Here is a 12,394-nt window from a genome sequence, read left to right as displayed (position 1 = left end):
CCATGCAAATCACACAAAATGAATATTTTGTAATGAAAATAATATAACAAATAATTTTCTTCCATTATTTTTCTGGAGCTTACTAGCAAAATTTTTTTGTTGTGTGGTATCAGGTAGGCAAGGTGTCCATTCCTAGACATCTTAATATGTTCCCTACCACACTCTCCTTGCCAGGATCTGCAACAGACTATTTCAGGCACATGCAACTACCCTGTCCTTGCCGTACCATGAATACCCACTTGCAAGCACCAGATCTTGTAAAGTGGGAAAACACTCAGATATGCAGCTGAAGGGAGTTTGCACCCAGCTACAGCAGCAGCAATGCCATCAGCCAGCTAGAAAGGACAAGGAATTTAGCCAGGAAAGTCACTGCCACCCACAGTAGCCATGCAGTTCTAGCCCATGGTACTGTCTTATTGTAGCTGCAGTGATCTTGAAAGCAGGGAGTAGAAGTAACTTGAAGTCCATTGTTTCCAATTGGAGGAGGAAAATTAGCAAGGACTAACACATCCTAGAAACCTTTTTCCAAACCTTATTTAGGAGTGATTTGGTATTTCACAGCAAATTTTATTAATTTGGGTAAAAATTCACAGTTCATGAATATAATTTTCGTCTCTCTTTAAGGATAAAATATATTATTCAAATTCATGCAGTTTTCACATAGTCGCTACATTCTCATTTAAAAGTATACCAGACATCCAAATTTGCAAATACATTCACAAATCTGGCAGTGTAGAAAGGTGAAACTTACCCCATCTGTAGCTTTTACTAAGAGATCATAAGTGGTTGGATCTCCTTCTCTGTCAATGTCTTGAGACACAAAGATCTGACCAGTGCGTGGGTCAATCTGGAAAGCTTTGGATTTTTCATAAAAATTAAATCCATCATAAAGAGAATACTCAATTTCTCCAAACTGGTCAGCATCTGCATCTGTTGCTTTGACCTGCAGAGAGACAACAGAGATAAAAATTAAGCTGGTGAAACTATTACTCATTAAAACAAAAGTATCTGTGATTTTTGAACCCGTTATGTATTGCAAAAGCAAATGCGTATACACAGAATAAATACAAACATGTTCTGCTACCAAAGCTGGCTGCCTGCAGTTCATAAAATATCTCAGCTACTGACAGTGTAATTATCACTCTTCTTCCTTTCCCATGACTATAAAAGCCACATTCATTAAGCCATGTCAATAGGCCACACCTTAAACTATTTCTCCTTTTTTTTTATTTTTACCAGTGGAGGTAGCTCTTGTGAAAAAATAGAAATCTCTTATGTCATATGTAGATCAGAAAAGTGCTGCAGGACATCCTTACCTAATGTATTCTATAAAAGACTCCACAGATCTTAATTTAGTTTTCACTTGAAAGAGGGCTTGGTGGTACTCATGCTTTTTTGACCCACAGGTGGGTTGATTTAAAATGTATTTGACAAACACAGAAGATTTATACATTGCTCCTCCAATTTTATGCTCCCAAGATCTTTGATAACAAGTGTTTTGTGCCGAGTTTGGCTCCTCTCTGGCACATTCCATTGTGATAGTTTTCACTTAAATTTAGAAACATTTTGGTAGAAAATAATTTATAAAAATATGTATGCATTAAGAAAGCCAGTATTTTCAGTTCTCTAATTTATCATTATTGGATATATATGAAGAATTTCTCCTTTACAATTGGTTTCCTTTTCTACTTTTTCTTTGAAAATTATAAATTCTGTGGGTTTTCCATCAGCCTGTCTATATAAGCACAATGCCTGAAGACCTTAACAGAGCTTTGGAAACTTTAGTATCACGAAGCCCAAGAGCTAGAATTGGTGGGAGCTCACAGAGAAGACCTGTGCCAGTCACTGTCTGCACCTGACACAGGCTGAATAAGATGAGACCCACAGCCATCAATCACAGACAGGACAAAGGTAGAGGTATGCCCATGTGCCTGCCTGCACACAAAACCATCTGGCACAGTTTAAGGTAGAGTTTCAAAAGAAACAGACCAGGACAGGGAGTATTCCTAGAAGTACATTTGGATTAGGTCATCCTTTTGGGGTGATATAAATTAATTTAGTTGCATGGACACAAACTGTGCCAGGTCATTTGGCCTTGGGACCCAGAATAGCCTTTGGCTGCTGCTCCTACCAGAACAAATGTGGCCATAAAGACCAGTTGGTGCCTGCATCACAAGCTCTCTTCTTTGCCCACACAGGAATTGTTTTGGCACTAAGATACTTAACTGAGACTGAATTAAAACCAAATGAACAAAACATGCTGTGGGAAGGCTGAAAAGCATGGAAGTGGGGAAAGGGAAACCACATAAGAAGTGCCAATCTAAATTATAAAGTTAAAACTTACTCTAGACAAGTTACATCAATCAGAATTTTAAAATGACAACCCAAAAGATACACGTTATTTCAATTATTATTTTTTGCTTGTGATTTGGTTTTTGCTTGTTTTTCAGACTTTTCCACTTATTGAAAACTCAAGATTTTTTGTATTGCAGAAGTATCACTGTGACTGCACCACATACTTCATAATATTTTTCCTCCCATAAGAAGGCTTTCACAACACCAAAGGCCATTGTACCAGAGTTTCTGCAAAAACAGAAAAAAGCTCCTTTAGGAAGAGCCCTGTGCTCGCAGAGCCCTTCATACCCTTTTTTACACCCTTGCAATTTTCATCCCACAGCTACAGCACAGTGTGCAACATGTGGCCACTCCTGACCTCAGTCCAACCACTTGTTCTGGGTAATTTAAAGGCAGAATTCACAATCATGCACAGCTAAACAATGATTCAATCCTAAAAATGCTTTACAGCTGTATGTAAATCAAGTCTACAACATGCATATTTCTCCAGCCTATACTTTGTTATTTCTGTCATAAAAACAAGAACAGAACATACATCTAGTGTGCTCAGTAATCTACCACCCTAATGTTATGGAACAATAATTCACTTGGCCCTTATAAGAAAAGTATTTCAATTTATTTCTTTGCCTGAAATCCAACAGGAGTGACAGTACTGAAAGGTTCTGTCTGACTGTGCCTACATGCAGTTACATGTATAAATGCAAACATTTTTGTCTGTAACTGAGCATGAATGATTAATTACAGGTGAAATTTGAGGCTATTGTTAAAAGTTTAGCTCATTACGTTCAGTGACTTGTTTTCTTTGTTGTAAATTATGCAGTCCTCAGACTTTGAACAGTACATGTAAAGGCATAATGAGTAATGCATTTAAATAAAAACACTTCAGTTCAAGGCAATGCAAATTTAAAGGTCTAATTGTGATCAACTTCAATTACTATAATCATCTCTCAGGCAGCAGATCTAAGTGGTAGCAATTTTTGCAGAAAAATATAATCTTTCTCCCCATTCAAGTACCTCACATCCATTCAATTTCTATCCACTTAATAGTCCTTTTTATAATCACTCACCATGGAACCTTTAATCCAAAGAGGGAAGATCTGGAATTAAAAGTGAATGAAAAATTTCCTCTAGCAGACAGATCTGACATTGAATGGCACTATACTTGAGGTCAGGGAAGCTATTAACCATGATCATAGAATCATTTAGGCTGAAAAAAGACCCTTAAGATTACCAACTTAAATGCAAGTTGATTTAGAAGGAGGAATTCAGTGAAAAACATGCTAAGAAATTCAAGGTTTTTGACACAATTAAGAGACCAAGTTGTTGAAGATCTTAGAAATTAAAACACATTAAAACATGTTGGGGTGTGATAGGATACTGTGAGTACCAATCCTACAGAGTATTGCAGCAGTTAATTGCCGAAGAGCTGTGAGTTACAGCAGCCAAAACAGGAGGAAATGAAGGCAGCAGCAGGAATTTTCACAGTGGACTGATCAAGAGTGTTGTATGTTGGCAATATCACAAAGGTGATAGAGTTAAACGGATTTATGTGCCTTAAAGGAGTGGGAGGCAAGAGAGTACCAAATAACAACCAAGTAACACCTCTGACAAGCCTAATACAACAAGATTGGAATCTTGGAGAAAAAGAAACGGGAAGAAAAGGAAGGCTTATTCCCCCAAGGTCTTTCTCGTTTTACTAAGTATGTTTTCAATACAGTGAGTTGAACATTCAAGTTTTTAAGAAGTGTAAACTTGGGAATAAGTTCAGGACAAAGTATTTTCCCAAGAAACACTTTTTAATACCAGCAAGAGTCAGTGTATGGATAGCTCCTGGCTGGATCTCTCCCATCAGTCATGCTTCCTGTAGCCTACATCCTTTGGTCAGCTTGTGCAATGTCTAGACTAAAAATCTGTCAGAGAAAAAGAGTTTCTTCTGTCCTGTTGACACTACCAATAAAGTGGTCCAACTTCAGATATCCTCTCTGGAGGAGAAAACAGGGGGACCTAGAGAAATGCTATGCAGAACAAGTAAAAAATATGACCCATCTGTGTGATGATGAGACAGACTAGTGCAAGAGAATAATAAATGGTGTGAAGTGGTAGACACTAAAGGGTGTAAGAAGACAAAATTCAACAGTGCTGGAAGTGCAGAAATATTCTTCTATTTGCATACGGAAAAGAGGGGATGATCTCAAAGAATCTGTGATTTTAAGGGTAATTACACTAATTTCTTCACCCACTTCAACCTGGTAACACATGTAAATGGAAAAAAAAAAATTGCTGGCAGTACACTTAAGAGGGAACAGATACATTTTTTAGCACTGTGCTGAGAAAGGAGAGACTTCAGAGCTTACAGAAAGCAAACATTCAGCAGATCTTCATCTGCTTCCATTCACTTCAGTGGAATGATGACAACTCACAGAAGTGGGCAATATGTCTCCATATTTTACAGTCATTGAATATTGTAACCAATAAACTAATAGTAAACAAGTTTATAGAGAAACAGATCTGCTACTGAACTCCACATTGTTTTAAACACAATGTAATTTTAAGATAAAAAGCCCCCTGGTTTGTTTGTTTTTTTAAAATTTCTACTCCTTTTTATCCTGAACGAATTAAAGTCCCCTTGGTTGTATTTAGCTTTCTTTCTTTTGCTTCTTAGATATTATTTCCTAACAACTAAACATATTTTGAAAAGCAGAGCAGATATTATGTTATATGCAAAAATGGGGGGAAATGTCTTGTTCCCCCAAAACCACAACAGGAAAGACAGCACTATTATTTGCAGATCAAGAGCCTATATAAAAATTTTTACGATTTAGAGAATGCAGCCTTAAAGATGACTGATTGGCAATGCTGAATTTCACATGTGAGTGACCAGGATTAATTTACATCTTTCAGATAGACAGACTAAAGTAGACCCGACTGCTGGAAAGACCAGACCATTCAGCCAAGTAAGTCATCACCACAGTCATCTGTGATAGCAGTTAAATGAGACTAAGAAATATCAATTCTCCACAGCATAGGAATTTTTCCCATACCACACATTCTGTTAAGTTTACTTCACTTGATTTCAGCTAACCAAGATACAGATTTCATAGCTGTTAAAATCCGTTTGGTGGACTCAATGTCAGAGCATAAGACAGATTTTGTGCATTTATTTTGCGCACAAAAAGCCTGATTGTTTTACTTCTACTGATATCATGAAAAGTAAGTTAATTACCAGCAGCCAATTTTGAAGAAAATCAGAATATATGGTAAATAAAAGCATACTAACACTACTGAGGACAAACAAGGGATCAGGCCCAGCCAGCATAGGTTTAGGAAAAACAGGTTCTCCTTGACTAACCTGATCTCTTTTTATGGCAGGTGACCCGCCAAGTGAGCGAGAGAAAAAGCTGTGGATGTGTCTACCTCAAGTTCATTCAAGCCTTTGATACTGTCTCCCACAGCATTCTCCTGGACAAGCTGGCAGCCCATGACTTGGATAGGTGTACTCTTCACTGGGTTAAAAATGTGCTGGATGGCCAGGCCCACAGAGTGGTGAGAAATGTGCCACAACCAGTTGGATGGGGCCATCCCTGTTCCATATCTTTATCAATAGTTTGGTCAAGCAGACTGAGTGCATCTTCAGTCAGTTTTCAGACAACATCAAGTTGGGTGGGAAGGTGGATCTGATGGAGGGCTGGAAAGCCTGGAAAGATCCAGACAGGCTGGACTGATGGGCTAAGGCCAATTGTATGAGGCTCAGTAAGGGAAAGTGGTGGGTTCTGCACTTGGGTCACAACAACCCTGTGCAGAGTTTAAGGCTGGAAAGCTGTCCAGCAGAATAGGACCTGGGGGTTCTGGTCAACAGCAGCCAAACACGAGCCAGCTGTGCTCAGGTGGCCAAAGCAGCCAATGGCATCCTGGCATCAGGAAAAGCATGGCCAGCAGGACCAGGGCAGTGATTGTCCCCTGTACTTGGCACTTGTGAGGCCACCTTGAGTCCTCACCAAGGCTGCTTCCTTGGCACCTTGAGTCCTCTGTCCAGTTCTGGGCCCTCACTACAGGGAGGACATTGAGGTGCTGGAGCATGTCCAGAGAAGAGCAAGAGAGGTGGTGAAGGGTCTGGAGAGTAAATTATACAAGGAGCAACTGAGGGATCTAGGGCTGTTTAGCCTGGAGAAAAGGAGGCTGAGGGGTGACCTTATCACTCTCTACAACTACCTGAAAGGAGGCTGTATCCAGGTGGGGGTTGGCCTCTACTCCCAGGTAAGAAGTGACAGAACAAGAGGACATAGCCTCAAGCTGCACCAGTAGAGGTTCAGGTCAGGAAGAAATCAGGAAGAATTTCTTCACTGAAGGGGTGATAAAGCAATGAAACAGGCAGCCTAGAGAAATGGGGGAGTCACCATCCCTGGAAGTGTTTGAGAAATGACTGGAGGACTTAGAGGTATTGTTTAGTTGATATGATAGTATTTGATCAAAAGTTGAACTTCATAATTTTGAAGGCCTTTTCTACCCTTAGTGATTCTATGACTGTATACGCCACAATATTCATCATCAAACTGAAGTTGAATGGAGATGAACTGAAAAGACAAGACAAAAATAGACAAAATGGTGAAAACTAAAAAAAAACAAAAAAAAGAGGTAACTACCAGGGACCTAAAAAGCAAAAGTTAAGTGACAGGTTTCTGATCAATGGTGTAAGCATGGTTCTGTCATGCAGCCATCAACAGCACAAAATCCAGCACTGTTACATTTGACATAATAAAGGACAGCAGGCCTGGAACAGGCACAGCAATACCTGACAGCATATCCTCACCAGATAAGCGTTTTAATTCTTCATGTAGGCAACCCAAGCATCACCAGAATAGTTAACTACTGTGGAAGCATCTGCTCTGCCAGACCTTCATGCCAGGTCCACAACCACAGGGAAGGAAAGGAGTAGTCTGAGTTGGTGGCATGCTGTCAGCAAAATGTGACTGTAGAAATATTGGCAGTGAAATTACTTGTAGAAGACATTTTTCAAGTCAGTTGCATGTATCTGTATAATAGATCAGCATGTGAACTGCCACAATCACACATCAAATGTCTTCAAGTCAGTGCTCTGACTTACAACCCTGGTTAGTGAGAAAACAGCCTATCAAATACAAACCAATGATCTCTGCTCACAGCTGCCTGAGGCAGTGCAGACAATAATGCTGACAGCAAGCCTAAAGAGTGTAATAAATACATTACTTTGGAATTTTATTTATCTGCCTCAGCACCCACGATTAACCCTCATCTCCCTAGAGCAGCAGGTTTAACACATTTATGGGAATAAAGCTGCAGATCCACTTGAAGTCCTAAAAGCATCAGCCTTGACTTCAAATGTCAAGCCTTGACTTCAACAGTTCCTGTTCAGGAACTGTTTGCCTAAGGACTTTATAGCTGGTCCTTAACAAGTGCAGTGCAGTGACAGCAGAAAAAGCCCCTTCAATCTCAAACTGGGCTGCATCTGGAAAGCAACAAATCCAAATAACAACTGGAATGTAAGCTGATCTTTTAACTGGCTTTGATGCTTACTTTGTCAACCACCCCAGGTACCAGATACTCAAAAAGTCCCCAAAGAATAAGAAAATCCTTAGTCCTCATCCTTGCTCTGATGCAAAGTATCTCCACTGTGATGGTCAAGTCAATGGACTTGACTAATGTCAATTTTTCTGCATTTTTTTGAATGCAGAATGAATACCTATAGGATAGAGACCAACACAGCTGAACAACCAACAATAAGCACTACACAGACACAACCTTGCTAACCTGTAGTGAAACTGATGCTGATTCCCCCAGCTGATTCTTGATTCACTCCAGAAATTACCATCAGTTTTATGAAGGTGGTAATAAGAAAAAAGTCATTCAACATTCAATAATTAATTCTCAACAGCCTTTCACATGAAAAGGGAAAAGCCTAAATGCAAGCAGAGACAGAGGCCAGACATCCTCTCTGCTCAAGGACAGCATGTGAAACATGACCTCAGCTAAACATTAGATTTTATAATTATAAGGCTTTTGTGTTTGCCTTTTCAAACAACTACATCTGTTTGGTTTGGGTTTTTTGGTGTGCACCCCCATGAGTTGTACAGAAATTCCAATGAACTACATGGTTTTAAAATAAGGTAAAACTAACCCCATATGAATCCCATATAAGTCTCTCATAAAAGATCACACTGATTTTTATCTTTATAATACACTGGTTTTTACAACACTCACTATCTTCCCCACAACAAACAAATAAAAAGAAGCAATTTACATGATGAATGATTATGAGATCTTGGGTTTTTGCCTTCTCTGCTCTTCTGTGTATCTAACTGATGACTGTGAACAAACCTGCCAATAAGAAATATTGACAGATCTTTGATTTACTGCTTTCAGTTAGTCTACAGAAAGCAAGAAAAATTAAAATCACTGGAGGAGAAAGCAGCCTAAGTACATTACAGCATCACACTTGCAACTCTGAACACCAGACACTATTCAGCAAGCCAAGTCCAGATCTAGGAAGAACTAGGCATTTCATTCTGTATAGTAATCTGCAATTCCTGCTCTAATGCTAGCTAGAGCCTGAATTCACTCCAGTTTTATGCAGCTATTCCTGACATACCTTAAGTTTTGCTACAATGCCTCCTGCAAAACAGCACAAGCAGCTAGATTTCATTGAGGTGAGCCAGGATCCAGAGGTGTGGGAGGCAGGTCCAACTTGGAATGCCTGACTTTAATCACTCTTATTACACTGGTAGGATCTGGACCACCAGAGAATACAACTGTCAATGTCTGAATGCATAGCAAGCAGCTGTACTGCTAAACGCCTACTTATCATATGATAGAGTAGGGGTTAAAAAAAATGTCTTTTTCAGAGTACAAACCTTAAGTTCCAGCACCTAAAATGTCTGCTAAAAGGACCATCTATTCTGTCAGTCTGTTTGGTCTACACTGCCTTCCTTCTTATTGTGTAAATATAATCAAATAGAAAATAATTTAATCATCTATGTAAACTGAAAGAACAGAAATTAAAAGAGAATGTATTTCTGAGGAAAGAAAAAGGAATTAACAGCAACCAGAAAACATTTGCATGACTAAAACCTTATTTAATCATTGAAGTCAACTCGCCTACTTTTCATTGGAAACAGCTCCATCCATTTAACGCTGCTCACGTACTCTGATATAATTTTAGATTTTATAACATGCTAAAACCTTGCTATGCACAGTTAAGGATTTAAGTACAAATCCATTTTTATTCATTAGTAAGCTACAGAGCCCCAAGACTGAATACCTCTGCCAAGCAACAGCAGAGAACAAAGTTTTCCCTATTCTGTGCTAATTGCATAAAGCAAGGAGTGATGTGTTTATTAATAGAGAATATCTATCTCACAAATAAATATTTGTACTGAAAATGTTATTTCAATGATCTTAACACTGGGCCACATTTTAACTTTTAGTGGCAGGATTATTTTAGAATTATATTTAATAAGTTGTTTTAAAAAGCACCAACTCAAGGTACTAGCTATCTTGTTTAGGGAAACTTACTATGAAAAACAAATCAATAATGTAACTTTTATTAGTAGCATGTATTATAATGTTAATAAAAAACGTTAGAATAATTCAATTTTTTTGCTTAGATCAATTAATATCATTACTATACTTATAAAGCTGTAATGGGATATGTTATTTAACTGAGCCTAAATGATGGAAGTATGTATCCTGAATTCAGAGTTCATACATACAGATGTATGTGATCTTTAAACAGAATACTAATGGAAAAAAAAAAATCTTTTGATTATATTCATCTGATAGACAAATTGCAGGAGGATGCTACAAAGGAGAGAAAGAACTCTAAGTAGAAAAGCAACCTTGCACCCAGCTGCCTTCCTTTTGGCACTGTTTTGGGCAAATGGACTTTGAGTCAGATCAAGAATAGGATCCAATAAAAGCTCATCATAAAAGCTTTGTTATTGGTGCAACATTGTATTTCAGCCAAGTCAGCTCCTGATGCAGCTGACCTAAGGCAAATGGTAAGAAGGTGGCAGGAAAAATTCAGTCCAGGTAGAGCATAAACTCTCTTAAGTATTGATCTTATGATAGGCTAAATCTGAACACTTACAAACATTTGTGCAAACATTTTCCAAGCCCCAAAACACATCTGAGCTGCTAATTCCTGCCTGCAAACCACAATGCTCCAACCAATATTCCTGACTGGAGTGCTACAACTATTCATGGAGTTTTGTTGTGAACAAGATCACTAAGAGTAATATAGTAGTCCATTTAAAGAAAATAAAACAGAATGAAACCCAAGAAGCTTTATTTATATATAGTCAGCTTATTGAATTTTCTTTCCTAGTTCATTTCTTAGTCACACTAGCAAGTATCAGTCAGCAGCCAAAACTGAAAGCTCAAATTTATTTTTCTGTCAGACTGAAAGGATTTGTTATTGCACTTTTACAGTAAGCAAAGACTATGTGTGGGCTAAATTGCCACTTACAAATAAACTTTTAAATTGCTGCACTCCTTGGGTAGATATGGTGGTTCAGCACCAGAGAAAGAGTAGCAATGCAGGCCAGCTGGAGGCCCCCTGTCACTGGAGAAGAAATCTTTGAGATACTTGTCCAAAAAGTCCTAGCAGAAGGTTAACTCAGAAAATGCACACTTTTGCTCAAGGCCAGAGGTGTCAGAGAGGGTCAACTCAGAGTGCAGTCCCCTCCACATCTTTATTACAACTGTGGGTATTCCATGCAATGTATGTGGGCATTTGCTAGAGCAGCGAGTTGACTGGTCACCACCTTTCCACAAATCAGCAAGGAGTCCTCATTTAAAAAAAAATCCACAGCAACTCAGAGCAAGCAGGTGGAAGTTAGACAGATTCTTTTGCATTCCTCATGGCATCAGCTGTTTCATTTTATTTCTTCAAACAGCAGTATGCTTCCTACTGCCCATACTCTTTTTACAGATATTTACCTTTCAGACTGCTATCAAGTAAATGAGTTAAAGGACAATGGACTTGTTTAATTTACCTAATCATCCACACACCCTTGACAAACAGGTATTTCTATTTCATCCATTAAAAATCAGGTTTTTAATGACTATAGCAAATGTACTAATGTAAGTTAGATAAACAGCAATATCATGATAATTTGTCCCATTTCATTTTGATCAGTGTGGTGAGGTTCAAGAACATCACTTCAAGACATGCTTTGCAGAGCACGTAAGTAAAGGAAGGCAAAGGCACTGCATGTCTAATGCTCTGAGTCCAAATGCCCATTTAAGCAGACTGCCAAATATTAACAAATATGAAATGCCTTCCAGAGTCTCTTCAGAAAGCTGGCCTCTTTTGTCTTGACTCCTTCTGAGTATCTGTTAATGTGCTTACGTCCAAAACTACAGTATTAATAGCATGTTCTAGCTTGGCTCTCAGAAATATGCCTGCACTCCTTTCATTTATTGCCTCCAAAATGTTGTGTTCGTAAGTGTAAAAAGAATAAAAAAATAAACTCTCTCCTAAGGAGAGCATATATTTTGTGTAACTGGAGTCTTATAAATCATGTTTAATTTATATTTGGAAGCAAGTAGATGAGGGCTCTCTTAGTTCATTTCTAATTTTATGTAAAATTTAAAACATGGCCAAACTCACAGCTTGAATATTGTATTCATAGCACTTGAGAAAAATATTTTCATATTTTGTTCATTGTAAATTAAAAATTAGTGAGGGATCATATGTATCTCCTAATAATTGATGCAAAAATGAAGCCTGACACAAAGTTGAGACATTTCCCTTCTCCTTCCTTCCAAATCCATTTTTTTCATATATACACACACCAATGTCATTTTTCTCTCCAACATTGCCCATCTATATTTCTAGCTATATTTGCTCTACACAAGCCTCACACTCACAGAATTTAGGGGATAGCAGAGGACAATAAGCAATCCTCAGAAAGAACAAACGACACAGAACATGCAAATCTTAACCTCAGTTGCATGACATGAAGCAAAATCTGAGATAACTAATAAAAAAAAAATCCTTTAGTAA

General features: G+C 38.3%; 1 protein-coding gene across 5 annotated transcripts in view; it reads right to left on the bottom strand.

Annotated features, from left to right (window-relative positions):
- The window catches only part of DCHS2 (dachsous cadherin-related 2), a 135,629-nt gene that overhangs the window by 87,370 nt on the left and 35,865 nt on the right, over positions 1 to 12,394 (bottom strand). For all 5 annotated transcript variants that reach the window (XM_086891251.1, XM_086891252.1, XM_086891248.1 and 2 more), the window contains exon 2: positions 752 to 943. In XM_086891251.1, the coding sequence (XP_086747377.1) occupies positions 752 to 943 (192 nt within the window). The remainder of the gene's footprint in view (positions 1 to 751; positions 944 to 12,394) is intronic.

The sequence above is a fragment of the Cyanistes caeruleus genome, chromosome 5 (genome assembly GCF_971803275.1).
Source record: "Cyanistes caeruleus chromosome 5, bCyaCae1.hap1.1, whole genome shotgun sequence".
NCBI lineage: Eukaryota > Metazoa > Chordata > Aves > Passeriformes > Paridae > Cyanistes > Cyanistes caeruleus.
Note: the sequence above shows the minus strand (reverse complement) of the source record. Positions and strands in the feature narration are given on the sequence as shown.